This window comes from Vipera berus, assembly GCF_964194415.1.
Source record: "Vipera berus genome assembly, chromosome: 3".
NCBI lineage: Eukaryota > Metazoa > Chordata > Lepidosauria > Squamata > Viperidae > Vipera > Vipera berus.
Genome location: NC_138204.1, coordinates 165760890 through 165783309, shown reverse-complemented (window position 1 = coordinate 165783309; position 22420 = coordinate 165760890). Strand labels below are relative to the sequence as shown.

Below are 22420 nucleotides of genomic sequence, written 5' to 3'. Positions count from 1 at the left end.
CTTAATATATATTTGTAACAATACTATAACTAATCTTTAGGCTTTGATTTTAAAAAAGCTATTTAAAAATACCAGAACTGCAGCATAATATGCATTTTTGAAATTTCATTTAAACCTACAAACAAACAAGTGTAATATCAATATAAAATTGGAATTCCTGTTTCATACAACTATACAGCACTATAGAAATGACATCATAAATAAAACAATTTCCTTCTTAGGTTTAGGGTGAAAGACATAGGTAGCAGTAACTATGTGATTGCTATTCTCTGTGGGGTTGCTGTGATTTGTATACAGTATAGTGGCATAAAGTCACAAAAATGTGATTCTCATTGTAACATGTCTGGTTTATCAAAGACTTAACAAAATGGGAAGAAAGAGGCAAAAATGACATTAGCATAGTCTTGGGTCTCCTTGTAATAGAATACCATAATAGATTTCATTGAAATGCTTTGAAGTAAAAAAAATATTGCAGTAGTGGAATTGAATATTACTGTAACATACTCATTGTGAATTTTAAATAAGGGAGGGCAGAAGGGAAAGAGAGAAAACTGATTTTTAAAAAAGTGAACTGGGAATCCAGTTCCATAAGGATATATCTGGTTGAATATATTAACCAAAACCATTTTAACGTGATTTTCTTCCTACTATGGCAATAATTATCTGTAAGGAATATTAGGCCTGAAATTTTCCACTGAAATGCACTGCAATCAAAGAGAATATAATGAATGTTAAAATAAGGATTATTTGGTAACTAAGATCCTTTTTTAAAAGTTGTTTATGATGTTATTTTAAACCTCACTGAAGTTCTGCAGCAGGTGCAGGAACAACTGAAACTGTGAACTTTGTTGTGCTAGACACTTCTCTGTGAGCTAAAGTTATCTGAAAAACATTTGAGATAGAAACAAGACAGCATTTATAGAGAGAGCAGCTTGAAAAAAATCTACACACAAAAAGATTCCAAGTAGGTCAGTAAGTTATGCATTTGTGTGAAACATTCTATTAATAAATTGGCTTAAGTACTTATTGAAAGGAAGTCTGTCACATTAAAAATGATAAATGTCTATGGACTGCCATATTGCTTCCAATATGAGCTGCACTGCAAGCGTTTCTAGTATCTCTACTGCATGAGGAGCACACAGTGTAACCCAGAAATGCCCAAATGGGTTGTCCGCTATTTCGTATGTAGAGTATCAAAATATATTAGATTAGCCTATTCATCTAGCTAATGTCTCCTAATTATAAGGATTTATGTTGACTTAAGCTTCTTCAAGTAATTATTTTTTACTTTATCAAATCTCAAAGTTAATACAAACTAACCTTAATACAGTCTCTTTTGAGTCAACCTCATCTCTTGGTAACTTAATGGACATGGCCATGCAGTATTATTGACAATAGTTTCTTGTTGCATTCTACCAGGATATTTTTTGACGTGTGGTTTCCCACCGAAGTCCAGACAGAACCAGCCAGGTGCTAAGGAAACGTAATGTAGGAATGTGATAAAGTGGGAGGCAAAAGGAAGTGAGATTGACTTATAAGTGTTGTCATTTAGTATAATATCATCTTTATTGTTATTTAAACTAACTCTCATACTGTTGGGTTGCTTGTAGATCATGGTTGTTTTTTATTTACTAATGGATTCTTTTTAGAGGGATCCACATCAGGCATATCTGGAAATGTATGCAATGTTTCTGGAAATATTCCAGAAAAATTGAATGATCCAGTTTAATTTGTCATAAGTATTATTTTGTCATAAGTATATTCCAATATTCATTAGGGTTGCCTTTCCCCTCATGGCATGTAAAATACATTTTCTTTTAAAAAAATACATTTTTGAAAGCCTTCTTTTGTGCTTTCTTTATACCTTTCAACATTTATTCATTGCTTCTAAATTTTATTCTTGATATACTACACCAGAGGTCCCCAACCTTTTGGGGACCAGGGACCGGTTTCGTGGAGAAAGGTTTTTCCATGGACCAGAGAGTGCGTGGTTTTGTGTGCTGCCTGCATCCCCCAGATGGGGCTTTGCTTGTTTGTGCGGTCCGGTTGTTGGCATGTCGTGGCCCAGTATCAGTGCATGGACCGAGGGTTGGGGACCCCTGCACTACACAATTTTATCCATAAAATCCATAAAGCTAGGATGTGGTTTCTACCATGAAAAACAGCAACACAAAAGTAAATGAGTAGACATCTTAAACCACCTCACACATGTTTTGAATTCAATGAGTGTTTTTGGAGAGAATGACATCCACTCTTTAGCGAGTTTTGTTTGGGGTGGAAAATGCTGGGCTGACAATTGGCTGAAAACAGTTACAGATAATGACTTTTAGTTAGAACATAGTGTTAAATAATGTGACTATGACCATCTTTGTGCCACTAGGCGATATTTAATACTTTTGTGAAGTTTATAATAAAGGGAAACAGATGGTGATATTTAAAAGGGAAATATTAGCATTTGGATGAATGCTAGAAACTCAGGTGACAAATGGCTGTTTTCCATATGATAACATTGTTTATATTGCTCACATTTAGAATATTAATATGCAAGTTTAGTCCATGGCTACTCTTGTTCCTTTTTCAGTCAAACCTTCTAGGGACATTTTATTTTCATTTGATTTTTTTGAGCAGAAATCAATAGTATTGCATCGGCAAAGCAGTTTTAAAACAAAAATAATGCAATTGGTTATATAAAGTAGCTTGTGTTACACCATTACTTCAACCTTTGGACTTCTAACATCTAAGGGGAATAATATCAGGTTTCTAGGTATATCAGAAGAAGAAGGATCCCTGCTCCAATAACTGGAGGGAAGCAATAGGAGGAAATGCTTTTATTACAGGGATGGATATGCCAGTTGCTAATTGAAAAACATCTCCAATTTTTTAAAAAGGTGCAATGATAAGTCTTTTACAAGTGTAACTTTTTTTAAAAAAAAGTAGGATTAGAAAAAATGTTTTGTTTTGAAATTATAATTTTGTTTTAATTGGTGTTTAATATTGTCTTAAGAAGTGCTAATTGATTCTGTAAAGTTCTCTAAAATCCATAACTATGGTCACATGACTTCAATTTGTGAATTTTGTTTTCCGATGGAAATACACTCATTGGATATGCTGGACTTGCTTAATAACTATGCTGACTCGCTTTATGGCCATCGTAAAATGATTATAAAATTGAAACAGATCCAGTGGTGGTCTGCTTAACAACAGCAATGACTTACAGCCAAAATTTTGAGGTCCATTGTAAGTCAAGGACTACCTATACTAATTAGGCACTGTAATTTCTCTTATCTGAGTTCAAAATGTAGGAAGAAGCCGTTAAGTAGCTACCATAAGTTTAAATTTCCATCAGGTTGAGTTAACATGATAGTTAATTATGAGAGTTTGAGTTAGCTACCTCTGGAATAATACATTTAACCACTGTAGTTTAACCAGGTTTAATATCACATCAACATGGGATTGTATCTAGATGGTTTAGAACTTCGAAGAGCAGGGTTTCTTTTGGCCATGAGCTTCAGTAGTACCGTATTTTCCGGCGTATAAGACGACTGGGCGTATAAGATGACCCCCTACATTTCCTGTTAAATTATAGGGTTTGGGCTATACTCGCCATATAAGACTACCCCTCTTCCAACGCACACCAAATAAAAATTAAAAAACATCAGATTTGATTTTAATATGGTAATTTTAATTCAAATGCTTATGACATGCAGGTACTTAGTAGGAAAACTGTCACTTATAAACATAAGGCTGTTTGTCATCAAACATGTAAACATAAAACAGTGCAAATGGATTAAACATAATAATAATAATAATAATAATAATAATAATAATAATAATAATAATAATAATAATAATAATAATAATAATAATAATAATAATATAATGAAGAAGAAGAAGAAGAAGAAGAAGAAGAAGAAGAAGAAGAAGAAGAAGAAGAAGAAGAAGAAGAAGAAGAAGAAGAAGAAGAAGAAGAAGAAGATGGAAGGGACCTTGGAGGTCATCTAGTCCAACCCCCTGCTAAGGCAGGAAACCCTATACCATTTCAGACAAATGGCTGTCCAGTCTCTTCTTAAAAACTTTCAGTGTTGGAGCATTCACCACTTCTGGAGGCAGGTTGTTCCACTGGTTAATTGTTCTAACTGTCAGGAAGTTTCTCCTTAGTTCTAGGTTGCTTCTCTCCTTGACTAGTTTCCATCTGTTACTTCTTGTCCTGCCTTCGGGAGCTTTGGAGAATAGCTTGACTCCCTCTTCTTTGTGGCAGCCCCTGAGATATTGGATCACTGCTATCATGTCACCCCTCAACCTTCTCTTCGTTAAACTACACATACCCAATTCCAGCAACCGTTTCCTATTTTCCTAATTCACTTTTTCACTTTTCCTAATTCACTCTAAAGCTTTCCCTGTGCAGAGCCTTAAGTAACACCAGCTGCCTGTAATTAGTGCAGGTTCGCATCCCACCAGGCTCAAGGTTGACTCAGCCTTTCATCCTTCCGTGGAAGGTAAAATGAGGACTCAGATTGTTGGGAGCAATAAGCTGGCTTTGTAATAATGCTGCTTGTGGGGTGGTGGTGAAAGCTCTAATAAGCAGGCATATACATAGAATGAAGGCTGTTGCTAAGCACATTGATTTGTGCTTTAAATTGTAAGCCGCCCAGAGTCTTCGGAGAAGGGCGGGATATAAATGGGATTTAAAAAAAAAGACCAAATGGGAGATCCGCTCCAGGTTTTCCAGCCAGCCCGCCCAGTTCCTGAGTCAAATGTGTCCTTAGAGCTAAGCAGCTGCTCTGGCTGCTGCATTCCCCACCTGCCTTTCAAGTTGGGATAGACTACAGCTGCTCTTCAACTTTAGAAGGAAAGATGCCCAGACCCCAGCCTGTAAAAAATCACAGACTGCAGCTTCTTCTCCAATTGGTCCCGCTTTCCCTGCGCAGACTAAATGGGAGATCTGCTCCAGGTTTTCCAGCCAGCCCTGTCCCTAAAGTTTCAGCACCAGGCGTATAAGACGGCCCCTGACTTTTGAGAAGATTTTCATGGGTTAAAAAGTCTTCTTATACGCCGGAAACTACGGTACTACAAGGGGACAACAAACCCTTTCTGTCCACTTGTACTACTTTCACATGGTTTCTTTGTCCTTTTCAATAACGTTTAAGCTCAGAATAGTTAAAAAAAGATTATCACAAATAGAATTCTTTATCTAATTTACAGTATCTGCTGAAAATATCCTTGTGCATATGCATAGTTTTAATTATTAATAACTTTTAAAATAACGTGATTTATGAATCAGCACTATACAAACTAAGAATAAAACCAGCTGTTGGGAGTTATTGTAGGTAAACATTTAGGGTGAAAGAGAAAATATAATACTTTGGATGTGGACTTGTTCATGTTTCTTAAAATTTACAACATTCCAGAACACCAAGCAACCCTTACATACTGGAATGTTGCATATATATATATATTGTCTTGTAATGTGCCGATCCAGCCTTTTTGGATTCACTTCTGAAAGAAGTACACCTTCGGAGGTGGGGGAGAGTGTATATTAATGGTCTACCAGTTTATGTACTGGCCTAAAACACTGGAATGGTGTTCATCAATTCATGCCTTCCAGATGTGTTGGCCTTCTCATAATCCCCAAGTATTTCCATATCCAATATATTGGGAAAGCATCAGTTGCTATGCTTGTAAAGTTATTTAACCAACCCTAAATTTCAACAGAAGGAAACATTAGTGTATCAACAAAGAAAAATATGTCTGACATCAGAAATTACAAGCAGGATTATACTTAGTCATGGTTGAGCATATGAATAAACATTGTCCTTATTTTATTATTTGGATCTTAATTTAATAGATGTCTTTGCTCTTAGCTGCTTTCCCTGGGTATACTGGAACTGCAGATATAGTCAGTGAAGGGCCCTTATATGCTTTTAGATATAAAAAGCACTTCCTAATTATGGAGTCCCGTAAGTAGTCATAAGAAAAGAGCCATCCTTCTGTTCATTATTCAGTCCGTTGCTCATGTACCTGTTTCCATGCTGAGAATATGTGACATGCAGTGACTACAATATTCTGGTGTTGTTCTGGGGAATGTGGATATATTATCCTCAGTAAATTCCCACATTGACTTCTGAAACACTGGGACTGATCTACAATTTGGCAGTAGCTTTCAGTTCAGTACCAGAATAGGCCTTTGTCTTGACAGACATTATACATGACACTCATTGCATATGTATCAATCTGTTCATATAAAACTGTGTAATATATCAGACCCGTAGGCAGGCCTGCCTGAAATGAATGGAGTTGTATGATTACATTTCTGATTTATTTATACTTAAGTAGAAATTTGCAATGTATTTATAATTAAAGTTAAACTTCAATAATACTGCAGTCTCAGTATCCTAGAAACCAATTTATGTGGGTTCTTTGGAGAAAATATGCAAAGGAGTATGGGTTTGTATATAGGGCTTTAAATAAGATTTTAAAATCCACAGTCTACTTCATTTTTAAAAGCTTCCTTTTTCTTCTTTTTTTTCAGGTGGTTGTTCATTTGATGAACCGTTTACATCATGTGGATATAGTCAGTCTGATAATGATGATTTTAATTGGGATCAAGTGAACACATTCACAAAGCCTACAACAGATCCATGGATGCCCACAGGTAGTTTTTATTGGAAATAATATTTTTAATCTTTTTTATCATATTTTATATAGGAATATCATACACATTTTCTTCCTTTAGTTATATTGTTGTTTAGGAATACTAAAAATCTGGAATATCTGTATATCTGGAATTTAAAATGTATCTAAATGAGAAACTGTTTGCTTTCTTCCATTAGCATTATAGATAATTCTTTATGTAATCTCATCCAGTTACAGGTCTTCTAGATGTAATGTCATATCAAAAGAATATTGTACTCTACAGAAATAAGTATAATCAGAAACCACCAAGACAAGTAAAAAAAATCCTACTTTACATGGTGTTGTAATTTGAAAATCAAGCACTCTACTTCTTATAGATATTTATAGATTAATTAAAAGTTCAGAACTTATTCTACTAGACAATATCTACAATTCTACAATATCTACAATTCACAATATTTGTGAATATTCACAATTTAGTATAACCACTTGTGACATAAATCTTAGTGGTTCTGGAAGAGACCAGAAGTCACCATGATATTTGAATTTTGCATTACACTATCTCAACACAGACACTTGATAGTTTCAAAAATCTACTTCACCCCAATGATGTATAAGAACATCATTGCCATAAATGGGTTCTGATAATTACCTCAAAAAGATAAGTTATGCCTTCCTCCAGAAGTAAAAGTGGATTTTATCTGTATAAAGTGTCAGTTTGTGGAAATTCTGAAACCAAAAATTTTGTTGTTGTTGTTCTTGTGGTTCTTTGTCTGGATTTCCCATTGTGTTCAGCATTTGCTGGTGAATTTTAGGCCAGAGTATCATGGATATCCCTCATTTGTCAAGATGAAGGCATCTTCAGTAGTGCAGATACCACTTCAGGAAGGGAAGGCTTTTTGCAACTTCACCACAGTTGAGAATAAAGCAACTTGTCTCCAAATATCAATACCAAATCATCCGCAAATGCTTGTAGTTTGTATTGTCCATCTTTTATGTCCATTCCCTTAATTTCTGGGTCTTGTCTAATATTTCTATTCAATACTTCCAAAATTAATATAAATAGCAATGGAGATAATGGAGACCCTTGTCTTATACCCTTTTTTATATTAACATTGTCTCTGAAGTATCCATTTACAATCATTTCAGCTGTTTTATCTAAGATATAATGCTTTGATTATATTTATAAACTTTTCTCCAAAGACCATATAATGTAATCGTTGTCTCATAAATTGCCAATTAAAATTATTGAAAGCTTTCTGTGCATCTAGGAAAATTAGTGCCATTTGTTTCCCTGGATGCATTTCATAATATTCCAATGTATCCAAAATAATTCTGAAGTTATTTTTTATTTGTCTCTAGCCACATCTCATTTTGGTATGTACACTGTACCACAAGTTCTCAAATCCAAGATATAACAAAAATATTGAAGACTGGCTGATTGAGACTTTTTCTTTTTCTCCATATAAGCTCCAATGATACTACAAGCCATGGTCTCCAAGTGATTTCAGGGCTTTAAGGAGGAGAGTGAAGGAGTTGAGATGATACTTTAGTAATGCTTCTGATAGAAGGGAAAAGTCCACCAAGAGAAATAAATTTTAAAATGAGTTGCTGGTTGCAACATTGGTACAAGGGATAGAGATTTGGATTTTTGAACAGTGGTTCAAGCTTGAGGGAGGGGATGCTGTTTGAAAAGATGGAAGTCAATTCACTAAGGGGAGAAAATACATTTCTGAATGATGACTAATTAACCTGCTCAAGAAGTATTACACTAGAATACAAGAAAGAGAGTTGGTGAGTAACAAATTGGCAAGTAATAGCATATAATTTAATAATTTAATTTAATTTAATAATTTAATTTGTATACCGCCCTTCTCCCGAAGGACTCAGGGTGGTGAACAGGGCAATACATAATAAAAAACACGATACAAAAATTAAAAAGTAATTAAACAACTATGCCCGTAATAATTAGTACATATTAAAAGTTAAAACTAATTTCTAATAAACCCAACCCCATCCCATCAGACCAGGCCAGCTTGTTCAAAAAAGAAGGTTTTGAGATCACGCCGGAAGGAGCGAAGGTCGGGGGCCATCCAGAGCTCGACCGGCAAGCAGTTCCATAGGTCTGGCGCGCCCACAGAGAACGCTCTCCCCCTGGGGGCCACCAATCGGCATTCCTTGATCGGAGGCACCCTGAGGAGGCCCTCTCTGTGGGAGCGCACTGGACGGAGGGAAGTTGTCGCCGGCCGCAGGTGTTGCCGTAGGTAATCCGGACCCATGCCATGTAGGGCTTTGTAAGTCATCACTAACACCTTGAACCTCACCCGGAGAGCAACCGGCAGCCAATGCAGCTCGCGGAGCAAAGGTGTAACATGGGAGTATCGGGAAACCCCCAAGACAACTCGCGCGGCTGCATTCTGCACCAGTTGAAGTCTCCGAGTGGACCTCAAGGGCAGCCCCATGTAGAGAGCATTACAGTAGTCTAGACGAGAAGTCACGAGCGCATGAGTGACTGTACGCAAGGCATCCCGGTCTAGATAGGGTCGCAACTGGCGCACCAGGTGAACCTGGACAAAGGCCCCCCTAGTCACAGCTCCAATATGCTCTTCCAAAGAGAGCTGTGAATCTAGAAGGACCCTCAAGTTGCGCGCCCTATCTGCGGGGGGTAATAGCTCACCCCCCATGGCCAGAGATGGAATAATTGGAATTTCCCGGGATGCCGGCACGAACAGCCACTCAGTCTTGTCAGGGTTGAGTCGAAGCCTGTTCCTCCCCATCCAGACCCGGACCGCCTCCAGGCAGCGGGACATCACGTCGAGGGCATCACTGGGGTGGTTTGGGGTCGAAATAAAAAGCTGGGTATCATCAGCATATTGATGATACCCAACTCCAAAACCACGAATGATCTCACCCAGCGGCTTCATGTAGATGTTGAACAGGAGAGGCGAGAGAACCGATCCCTGAGGGACTCCACAAATGAGAGGTCTCAAGGTCGATCTCTGCCCCCCTGCCAACACCGACTGCGAACGTCCCAGAAGGTAGGAGGAGAACCACTGGAGAACTGTGCCTCCCACTCCCAACCCCCTGAGACGTCGCAGCAGGATACCATGGTCGATGGTATCAAAAGCCGCTGAGAGGTCTAAAAGGACTTGGACAGAGGAGCAGCCCCTGTCCCGAGCCCGCCAGAGATCATTCACCAGCGCGACCAATGCCGTCTCCATGCTGTACCCGGGCCTGAAACCCGATTGGTACGGGTCTAGATAATCAGCTTCATCCAAGAACAAAGGGAGCTGTTGCGCCACCACGCTCTCAACAACCTTCGCCAGAAAGCGAAGGTTGGAGACTGGACGAAAGTTGTTTAATATTGCTGGGTCCAAGGCAGGCTTCTTGAGGAGGGGTCTCACCACCGCCTCCTTCAAGGCGGCGGGAAAGCTACCCTCGCTCAAAGAAGCAGTAATCACTGCCTGGAGCCAGCCTCGTGTCCCATCCCGAGCCGCATAAGTCAGCCAGGAGGGACACGGGTCCAACAAACACGTGGTGGAGCTCAGCTTCCCCATGATCTTGTCCACTTCTTCAGGAGTCACAGGGTCGAACTCTTCCCAGATTAAATCGACAAGGCTGCCTGTATCCTCATCGTCAGACTCTGCCCAGTCGGAGTCCAGACCGGTCTGGATCTGAGCGATTTTGTCTGACAGAAATCGACTAAACTCCTCGGCTCGACCCTGCAAGGGGTCCTCCCTCACCTCCCGATTAAGGAGAGAGCGAGTTACTCTAAACAGGGCGGCCGGGTGATTATCTGCGGACGCAATGAGGGTGGCGAAGTGGTTAGACCTCGCCACCCTCATCGCCGCGAGGTAAGTTCTCGTAAACAACCTTAGTCGTAACTGGTCCGATTCGGATCGGCTGGATCTCCAACAGCTCTCTAGGCCACGTCTCCGACGCTTCATCTCCCGGAGCTCCATGGAGAACCATGGAGCCCATTGGGATCTGCGCCGGGTCAAGGGCCGCATGGGTACAACTTGGTCGAGTGCCTCTGTGGCTGCCCTTTCCCAGGCTTCCACTAGGGCATCGACCGAGCTGTGAGCAAATATAGCAGCAAGTGAAATGTTTGGGAAATTACCAGTTTAGCAAAGATCGGATAAATGAAAAGGGAAACCAAATGCAAGGTGTCTAGTCTGGTAACTTAAATGTCTCTACACTCATGCACAAAGAATGGGCAACAAGACCCAGTTTTGTGTAGTGATTAAGGTACCAGGTTAGGAACTTGGAAAGTGTGACTCTAAAATTATCATAGGCATAAAGCCTCTGTCACTTTGCGCCAGTCACATCCTCAGCCTTGGGAAGAAGATAGTTGCTAGGAGTCAACACTGGCTTCAATGCAGACCTCCTATGAGTACAGTGATGAGCTGATGTCCTGCTGGCTGCTTGTCAGCAAAATTGTGGCTGGATGGCAAAATCTCTCTGGAAGAAGGAGAGATTGTGGAGATTACCTACATGACTCGACATTTTCTCCTTGTGCATAGATCATGTTGACTCCTGACAACTAACTTCTTCCCAAGGCTAAGGTGTTGAATTCGGTAATAAACATGTTTTGAAGCAAAAATCATGCCCCAGTACTCATCTTTTATACTATTATTTATTGTTTTAGCTCGGGCTTATATATTTAATTCTCTTTTAACTTTTGTACTTGGTATTTTATATGTGCCCTGTTCACCGCCCTGAGTCCTTCGGGAGAAGGGCGGTATACAAATATAATAAAATAAAAAATAAATAAAATAAATCTTTCTCCTAGTACTTGATGCACAAGGTGAACTTGCTGGCATCAGCTGCCTTGTTACTTGCTACTCCGTCTGACTGAAATAAAGGGTCACATGGTAAATCACATTGTTTGTTCAGTACTCATCATTTCCTCCCGGAATGAAATAGCGACAAGTAACAAGGTACTATTGTACTTGATGTAAGATGAGTATGACAGTAGAGTAGATTTTGTGGGAGATCCTCTTCTGGAGGTGTTCAAGAAGACTAGACATCTAGCTTAGTTTTCCTGCAATTCTCAGAGAAATCATCTCAATTATTTTATCTTTATAAGTATACTTTTATGAATATGTTTGATTATAATAGTGACATTTACTACAAATTAAACTTAAAGAAAAATAGAAAGTAAAAGACAAAAGGAAAAATAAAGAGAAAAGTAAGAATATAATAAAGAAAAAAATATAGAGAAGTGACTTCGAATCTTAATCACAACGTGTATAAATGAATTTAGTAATTCTTCATCCTCTAAATTTTTCTCTTTATCCCACATCCCATCTCTTACCTATTAAACATTATCCTTTCAGTCCTGGTATAAGGAGAAACTCCATAAAGGGTAAAGCCTGAAAAAACAACTTATTTTGTTTTACTTTGATAAATAAATTAACTTTATGTCCCTTTCTTTTACCTCAAACAATCTTAATCCTTAATGCATTGAAACATTATAGAATTTGATCTTTCTTTATTTCTTCTTCATCCCATTGCAGAAAGTTCTTCAAGGCTTTAACTAGCCTTTTTTGTAAAAATCAATAGAAAAAAAATATCCAGGTCATTCTCCTGGTTTGTCATTTGTATTTTCCTTTTAGATTTTAAAACTTCAGCCAGTTTCAATTATTACAATTATTTTCTTGTCCTGTACATTGTAAATCCAATTTCAATACCATCTTTTATTTGTTCTATATCTGACATTTCTTCAATAATACGTGTTGGGCATAGTTTAGCCATAGTTGGAGACATCATTACTGGCATTGTGGATATTATGGCTTCTATTTTCTGATTTCATTCTTCAAAAATCTCCTTTGGTATTTTTATTGTCATAATAGTTTACATCATTTTACATTTGTGTGTGTATTCATCTATATACAAACTGATCTACATACCCTGAATGTTATTTCAGATTAGAACTTAGTAGTAATAAACATAATATTTTAGCATTATATTTAGGTCTATTTCTACTTTTAGCACTACCCAAATGCTTTCTATAAATATATTAACTGAACTCAGTAGTTCCTTTAAAAAAAAAAGCGAAATGAAAGGAATTTGTAATGACATTCCATTTTATACAATGCCTTAGTGAGTGAATTAATGACTATTTATGTTTCACATTCAATTAAGCATATTGCAGAAGTGAAAAAATAACTTTATTCCCACTTCTAAATGTTGTAGTAATCAGACCTTTTATTCATTTAATTTAGTTTAATTTTGGTAGAATATTTTACTATAAATTGTGATTGTCAGGTGCAAGAAACCAGGAACCAAGATTGTTCAAATGAGTACAAGTTTCTTCCATGCTAGCTCTCTACAGGAATCTGAACTAATACTAATGGTAAGGCAACTGGCAATAGATAAGAATCAACATAATTCAAGGAGGGCTGAATCTCTTGTGGGTGCAAAGGGACTTCAAATTGATGACCCACCTTTCTATACCTCGCATCCCTAGAATGCTTCTGATATATTCTCGCAACCCTTACAAAAGTTCGAAATAACGGCAATGAATTATACATATACACTATAATTTTGAAATTACTAAGCCAAAGTTTTTGCACACCCTGGAATATCGTCTCGCACCCCTGGCATTATGACATACAGTGATATTTAGAACTAACTGATACCCTTTATCATTTTTAAGATAGGCTTTACAACATGTTATTCTATGGCTCTGAGAACCAATGGTTAAATTTTCTGAAATGTTATGAACCAGATGAAATCAATGTTGAGCCATTACGCCTGGCTCATCAGTCATCTGTTTACTGCTACTGATGCATGGGCAGCAGGCTGGCAGAGCTAGTTTCTAAGCATTTGCGACCCACTGTACATCATAAGATAATAATTCTTACTCCTATCATATCCTTCCCCCCCCTAGGTTTTCCATCTACTTTCCATTTTAGGCTTTGTTGCTTATGTCAGTGGTAGTTGGATTCTGGCCAGAAGCAAATTTCATTGAGCAATGTCTTTCTTAGATATCTTAGATTCTGCATTGGCTCCATTTTTGACTTGGCTGTCACTTGTTCTTTTTTTTTATCTCTTTGGCAGTCCCTTGCAACAGGCAATTATTTTGGTTGCAACTTGTTATCATATCCCAGTGAAGCTTCTCCTATCTACCCTGCTATCCCCAGCTCTTCTAAAAAAAGGTTAGAGGAACATCTCTCAATGGCAGCATAGATTTTACTTAGTATATTTTACAGTGTCAAATAAGGATGGCAATATCACATCTGTCCCCTATTTCTGGGATTTCCTTTTAGTTTTGAATTTTCATGGATTTTCTTGCATTCTCTTTTCTATGAAAAAAACAATGGTTTGCATTACAGGCCTTATATCATCTTCCATCTTGTCACTATCTATTGTTTGTTTGTACTAGGGCACAGGTTTACCATTTTCAAATACTTTCAGTCAGTGGTGGGATTCAAATATGTGAACAACCGGTTCTTTGTGTGGATGCCACTTTCGGAAGTCCATTCTGGGCCTGGGCAGCAAAAATTAGCTACCGGTTCTGCTGAATTGGTGCAAACCGGCTGAATCCCACCACTGCTTTCAGTAAGATTAGCTACATACAGACAGACACATTTATTTAGTTCTCTACCTATTTATAGAGCTACCCATCTCATGAGAAAATGACTCTGGATAGTGTATAACAAAATATATTTATTTATTAAATGTATAATAATTATAACAACTACATTTGAGACTTTTATTTAGATGATTGTATTTGTACAATTTTATGGTGCCATCTGTTGTGCAGTTTGGATTATAAACCTGAATAAGAGAGTAATCTTAGAGTAATTAGCAATTTCATGTCCACTGATTATAAATCTCCATCATTGCTTGTCTCATACTGTAGCTGCTTAGGCATATGACATTGAGCAGAATAGTATTGGCCTTTATGAAGTTGTAGAAGTGGGCAGTTGTGGTTGGACTTTCACTCCTTACTAAATCTATGGGGTATTCAACAGATAACACTTTTCATGTTAAAGCATCCATGGTTTGCTCCTTTAGAAATTAGTTCAGACAATCCATTAGCATTCATCTCCTTGTTATTCTTGATAGTAGTATTACTTGTTTAAGTCTTACTAATGTGCCAAGTATGAGTTGACATAATCATTGTTACATGCTGCAAATGTGGGTAATCAGGTAATAGAAAATTAAACCAATAAACCAGGATTAAAATTTGATTAAGGTAAAAATATTAAATAATGAGATGAACAGAAATAGACTTGCTTGTGAACTTGAAGATAAAACATATTGGCAGTTGGCTTCCTTCATAATTAGTGAAATTGTAGTGACTGGTTGTAGCACTGGATATACAGTGTTCTAAGCTATGCCCAAGTTTGCATATTATTTTTTCTCTGTTTTAACTTTTTTTTATTTCTATTGTAATTATTTATTCATAGTTGTTATGTTATCAGCTGTGACTTTATAAAGCATATTGAAACCATATTTTTCCTTCCTAGAGTGGGAGGGTGCAAGCTACAGGAAAACACAACCCTTTTATAAAAATAATGAGGATGTAAAAATAATAAGAGCAATTACAGAGAAGATGTGCTCTGTTCCTAATTTGACTGCAGTTATTAATGATCAGAATGTGGGCTGAGATATCAGCATTATTCAAATGTCATTAAAAGTTTTTTAAAAAGACCTTATCAGTAGCTTTCTTTTTTTCAGCTTCTTATTCCTCAAACTTACTCATTTTAAAATTGGTGGTGGTATTGGTATTCTATTGGTGGTGGTGGTGGTATTTTGAAAGCTTCTTGGACTTTTCAACTCATTTGCTCTCAGTATTGTATTTTTTAATACAACTTGAATCGAAACTTCTATTTCAGAATGTGGCTGTGTTTTCTGGTTATAATTTATAATATTTTGATTATATTTTCTTTTATGAAGATATAATAAATTAGAAATTTCTGTTACTGGAGGATCAAATAATGCATTTTCTCTGAGTACCAAATATCACACTATTGACAAAGAAGATAGATAATGCTCCAATCCATTAAAGAAAGGTCATGACTGGTCATAATATCATTATTCTCATGGCCCTTAAGGACTTGTTTTCTTCAACACTGTGCCTGGAAGTTAAGAAGGCAGGATGCTTCTGTATGTAGGTAAAGCAAACCAAAAGTTAATTAAATATCCTGGGAGTTCAGAATATATTGTTAAGTTGCCTTTTGCTCCTAAAAGACATTTAATAATATTGTAGAAAATAGAAGCTTAAAGGTATTTTAGATACTGCAATGGATTCTAGTATGGTCTACTGCAATTTTTCAATGAGTTTCTGACTTTGATAACCTACATACTAGGATTTCTCAGGTAAACTTCTAACAGTTCACATAGACAAAAGTAATTCATTCCACATAATTTGCATATAAAATATTAAGAATCTGCTCCATGCAGGACCAACTTTATATAGTGAAGCATTCAGAAGGAAAGAGTCTAATTGTATTTGCTCCCATAGGAAATATATGATGATATTTATGATGATCAGTCTGTGAAAAAATACAATTTTCATGAAAGTGAGTGATTCTAGTAAAATTATGAAGAACTTGTCCATTTATCAGACCAAATTTATATTATTTCACTTTTAATAATTTATCTATTTAAATGTTGAACAATAAACAGATTTTGCTGGATATGACTGGGCTGAGTCGTGCACTTGGGGAAAACCAATATTGTATAGAAATTATGATAAAAGCCAAGCAGAAGTCCTAAACCAATTAAATAATTCACTCTCAGAAACTTGGTTGGTAATTGATTAGTTAGGATAAAACAGACTTGAGTGACAGAGACAACCTTGAATCCACAAGGGGCAAAATGATTAAAAAGAATTTTGCTAGAGAAAGTGGGAAGAATAGATTAGGGAGGTTCAGAGAAGAGTGATGCCAAGATAAATGTCAGATACAACAAAATTTTGCCTGTTCATTCTTCTTTGGAAAAAAAAAAGAGGCGGGGGATAAATGTTTCGTTTACTTCTAAACTGTACATGGTATTTTTCTCTTGTTTAAAAAGCTTAGTTAATTTAAGCAGAACAGGGCCCTTTGTAAAGAAGGGGTTCCTTTGTTGTGTTTTCAAGATTGTCCATGTAGCCAGATCAAATTACTAAATAGTAGTAAGTAGAGTAATAAAAAATGTGTATTGTATAGATTCTAATGCAGACCTACACAAAATGTCCTTTTGGACCTCATATTCAAACCAGTCATGTTCACCCAAATATGTTTGAAATTTGTAAAACTGTACATTTAATAAATTATCATAATAGTTCAGGAAATATATAAAAATGTTGAAGAAAAACATTTTGCCATAGTGCAATTTTATGTAAAACAATACCGATTAGGAATAATGTTGATGAAATACATCTTAATTTTGTGCAGACACTTCAAAAGTACCAAAGTAATGAAGAAGCAACATAAAACCTGGTTTTTCGATCTATCAGGCCGGGACTGAAGGGGTTTTAGCTTTTTAAATGTTTTAATTGGGCTTAATTAATTTAATGTATTTTAATTCTATATTATTTTTATATTGTATTTTATTCTGCCCTGTAAACCGCCCTGAGTCCTTCGGGAATAGGGCGGTATAGAAATTTAATTAAAATAATAAATAAATAAATAAATAAAATTAATTTAAAATCAACAAATTTCACTGTCCCTATTATCCAGTGACCTATTTCACAAACAAAATAAGAGAATTTTAAAATATTGGCTAGTCAGAGAGGACTTATAGCTCCCCATAACTGTGAGCTATTCTGTGTAGGTGAAAAGATATGCTTTTTTAGTGCTATAAACCATACTTATATCAATCAGGAAAAAAAAATCTTAATGCTTAATTTGTTACCAGTTTTTAATTCTTGGATTCTACACCTATGCAACAGCTGTTTCCTTTTTAACTGCTTGTGAATGTGAAACTGTGGGAAATCATAACATTGGAAAAGCACTACAGTCTCACAGTGCCAATGAAGGAGAATATTTGTAGCTCAGGGTCCTTGGTTCTGTCTGAGCTTGCTTGTTTTCTTGCAAACATTTCATTACCCTAACTAGGTAACATAATCAGTGCTAGTAAGTAGTGCTGTTTGCTGTCAGTTTATATTTGATGTCTTGTCTGTCTGGGAGGAGGGGTCTTAGGGATTCTTTGGTTGGGCTGGTTACTAATGACTTTTTGGCAGTTTCTTAATTGGGGTATTGTTTACTTGATTGTTGGTCTAAAGATGACCTTGGAGTTAATCTATGCTGACCTGAGTGCTGATTACTGGTGCAGAGGTCCTGGAGTCTTTTTCTATTTGGGGCTGGTTGATTGGCTCTTTTTCATAGTCTGTAGATGTTGTTAATGTCTATGTTGCTGTTGATGGCTGATTTGTCAAGAGTGCCAGGTTTCTAGAAATTCCCTGGTATTTTTGGATTTGGCCTGGTCTAGGATTGTCACATTTTCCCAATGAAATATCAGACATGTCAAACTCGCAGTGTCATGCAACATATCGCCTTTTCACCATTGCCGGCAATAGGGTGGGTGCAGCTTCCGGATGACGCATCCGTCCCGCGGGTCTATATGTTCTGAAATTAAAGAATTTTTGGATTTCCTGTTTGCTGTTGCAGCATGATGGGTGCAGGAAAACAGGGTTCCATCTTCCACGTTCAATTTTATCCTGCTGGGGACCCTAAAAGAGTCAAAAGTCACCCCGAGGAGGCGATGTAGAAGGAAGGGAGCCTTGTTGATCACGGGAGGGTAGCGGCCCTTCCGTTTGATCTGAGGAAGCCCTCCAAACTGGCAGGGGAAAGACTGGCTACATTCATGTGGCCAGTCAGAAGCTGCTGACAACTGAAGAAAATAAGCATTAACCAGCAATCAGCAATGTTCAAGGAACTGGGTGAGACCCTATTCTCTATGACTTCCTAGGAAAAAACCGCCCAAAGCAAAGAACCCTCCTGATAGAGAGGGAAGGGGAATTTCTACCTCATTCCCTCAGAAAAAGAAAAGCGGTGAATTAATTGCTTGGGGGAAAATAGAGAAAATTACAAGATTAATTTGAAAGCAATACACATATATAATTTTGAAATTTGGGGACTAAAAGTGCTTTTGTTTTTTTTAAAAGAGACTTAAAATGCTTGTAATATAAGTTTGGATGAGAAAAGCTGGAAGACGGTATCAATGACATCTAGTGGCAGACTACAGCACTACAATTTATTATGCCTAAAGGAAACTTGGTTGGAAGCCTAGACTCAGATAAGACTCTTGTTGTTTTCAGAAACTTTCACTTTTGAAGACTGCCGCTGGGAAAAGGGGAAAAAAACTCTTTGGCTGCTTATCTGTATGGTAGAGACAATAAACTATTTTGAAACTGGCCTGTCTGGACTATGAATATAAATACTAACTGACTTTTAGAGTGTGTCATGGAGCTATTTCCCTATAGAAGAAACACACATTATTGATTGAGATGACTATACTTTGGATTATAAACAGTGGTGGGATTCAAATATGGGAACAACCCGTTCTCTGTTTGGATGCTGCTTCCGGAAGTCAATTCTGGGCCTGTACAACAAAGAATTAGCTACTGCTTCTCTCGAAGCAGTGTGAACTGGCTAAATCCCACCACTGACTATAAACCTTTGATTGATGAACAATTTTTAATTGCTCTTCTCTCTCTGGACAGAAAGGATGTGTTTTTCATTGGACAGAAAAAAATGAAAAATTCAAACTTTACTTATATTTGCTGAGGGGTGACTTAAGGACCGACTGATAGGCTGGCTGGATAATTAGGAGTTCAAATGACAACTGAAACTTTTTAAATCCCTAAATAGATTGGACTATAAAAACTACATATGAAAACAAAATGCATGTTCCATACTTAGCTTCAAATGGCGAAAAACCATCCCTAACACCTGTACCCAAAGCCCCTAGCTTGACATACCAACAAGAAAATGTTGATGAATTTCAGAAATAAATTCTTTCTGTATTAAAATCAATGCAAGAGACAATTGCCTTAGCTCATGATGAGACTAAAAATAACAATAATTAAAATAATTCTTTAATCTAAATTTGCAAACTCAGAAAATGATTACAAAGAAGGAACTAGCAACCCAGAAAATAGAAGGAAAATCAGAGGAAGCAGATGCAAAAATGGAGGACCTAAAGAAAGGAACTAACAGACAGACTCAGACAAACAAAGAATTAGAAGATGTAGCGATAATATCAGAAATGGAAAGGATATCTTACCTGTCAAGATCTCAGAACATACTTGAGAATAAGAAAGAAGAGCTGATTGAATGGAAGATAGAGCTGTTAGGAGAATTGTGGGAAATTGGAGAAGGAGGGAGGCTGTTTAATGAATATCAATGGGCTGAGCGTCCTTCCAAAAATACTTTCATTAAATTGTCTTTCTTATTCCAAACAATATGCACAAAAATAGACGAAGAATTACTTGATTCAAATGCATTGACTTGGAACATTAGTTGGAAAAGGAAGAAAGCTAGAGTAAGACTGAAGAAAATAGAGGTTTTGACTAATTAGATGGGATATTATACTATTTAATCAGATGTTTGAACATGGCTGAGAATAGATAATTGTTAGAAATCTAAATATTATTATAACTAGAAAGATAGGATTTATAATTAGAATATTACATTTTGGTATGAGAAAGGAAATATCAAAATGCTAAGAGGGTTTGAAATAAAGGAAGCTTTTGGTTATCCAAATATAACATTATGAGAAATTATAAGCGATAGAGACATTTTGAACACTGATTGGAAATTAAAATTTAAAAAAAGCCAGAAAAACAGGATATTAATTGAACAAATGGATATTAAATGCAAATGCAATTAATATATATTTTGGTTAGAAAAGATATTTTAAACTGACAGTATTGATATTATTAGGAAAATGTAACAAAGATGTTGATATTCAAGTGTATATGTATTAACAACAATAAGAGTTGTATTTGCCTAACGTGGCAAATGTGTACTACCGGAAGAAGAGAGGAAGCATTGGATGGTGTAATATTGGGCCTAGATTGAAGAAGTAAATATGTACTAATGAATTACTAATGGACCCAGGACAACACATTGTTTATTAAGTACTTATGATTGTAAAACTAGAAAATTAATAAAATATTTATTTAAAATAAAAGATTTTTTGTCGTGCCTTTTGACTGCGGTTTGGTGTTCATGGATGTGTTCTGCCAGTCTTCTGTCTGTTTGTCCTACATAGTGGTTGTTGCAGTTCTTACATTGTATGTTGTAGATGACTCCTCATTTTTCTTCTGGGGTTGCTGGTCTTTTGGTTTGCTTAGGATGTTTGAAGGGCTTTTGTTGGCTTCTGTCCTATGCTGATTCCATGTGGTTATAGCAGTCTATTTACGGTTTCTGAGATATTCTTGATATATGGCAGTGTAATTATTTTTACGGTTTGTGTTGGTTGTGCTGTATTGGGTTGAGTGCTGTATAAATGCTCCATTTCCTTTTTCTGCTGTTCTGGGTTGCTGCAGTGTGTTTGGGCTCATTTAAATAAAGTCCTTACACAGCTTCTATTATGGGAGGTTGTGTTGTTGATTTGATAGTGGGGTACCTAGTTGGTATGGTTTTTCTCACAATGCTTCTAACAAAGTCAGAATTTTTTTGTACTTTTCTTTCTTGCTTCTACACACACACACACACACAGAGAGAGAGAGAGAGAGAGAGAGAGAGAGAGAGAGAGAGAGAGAGAGAGAGAGAGAGAGAGAGAGAGCACCCCCTTTTCTTTATTATTGCTGTGAATGCTGTTGTGTAATCATGATAGGCTTATTGTTTACACCTCAAGGTCAAATATTGGGAATTGTTTTTGAGACAGGTAGCTTATCTTGTAGCTATATAGAAAATTGTAGAATAATAAAGTCATTGCTGATTTTATTGTCCAAGCAGAATTATGAAAAGCACAATCATAGAAGGAAAAGCTGATATGCCAATGACTAGCTCATGTGTGACTAGTCCTGAACAAAATGTTGCTACTATTACTTTCTAACAATTACCCTGCTGCTCGCTCCCAGTAAGGCTGCACATTAACCATGCATAGAAGACCTTAATGGTATCAGTGCCGTGATGATATATTCAGTTCATTCCATGCTATCTCACATACAATTGGAGCTGCTAGCTTAGAGTCCTCATTTATGGTTTTGTTAATGTTGTGCTATAGCTCAATGCTGCAAAGAATGTCAGTAGACTACTGTATTCATAGGCATTGTAAAGTCCAATAGATGAAAGCTGAATTCTTTGGTAGCAAAATCTTCAGGAATGCTATACTGTATTTCTTGTAAACTATGTTGAAAAAGTGCTTGCATGTTAACATACTGTCTGAAAAAAATTGGGAATGGTATATTTTAAAAATAGTTCTGAATACTTTATTAATTTATTCAACATAACTAAGATTTAGTATAAATTGTGATAAAATCATGTTGATTTAATGGACTATTGTAGATGTTAGAAGCTTATGATTGCTGGGTGCTGTATGGAGGCTATCAACACAGTAAAGTTGGCATAGAGAGTTTCTCTATAGTTAAGCTTTGAATGTAATAACACATCCATGTGCTTCCATTAAAATGTTCTGAAACATTAAAACTGCTATAAGAAAAAGTAGTATTGTACGTTACTTGGGAAAACTTCAGTATAGGGCTTTGGGCTGATCTGGTGTAAGCAATTACTTATAAATAATGGAAAAATCACTGTTGCAATTCAGCTTTACTACTTCTCTCCTGGTAGACCCAGGAAACTTTTAGTTATATTTTGTATTTATCACTAAATAGGAAGTA

The 22420-nt window shown here is 36.6% G+C and overlaps 1 protein-coding gene across 4 annotated transcripts in view; it reads left to right on the top strand.

Annotated features, from left to right (window-relative positions):
- Positions 1-22420, top strand: part of PTPRM (protein tyrosine phosphatase receptor type M) — a 488729-nt gene that overhangs the window by 137310 nt on the left and 328999 nt on the right. For all 4 annotated transcript variants that reach the window (XM_081323493.1, XM_081323492.1, XM_081323491.1 and 1 more), the window contains exon 2: positions 6530-6652. In XM_081323493.1, the coding sequence (XP_081179619.1) occupies positions 6530-6652 (123 nt within the window). The remainder of the gene's footprint in view (positions 1-6529; positions 6653-22420) is intronic.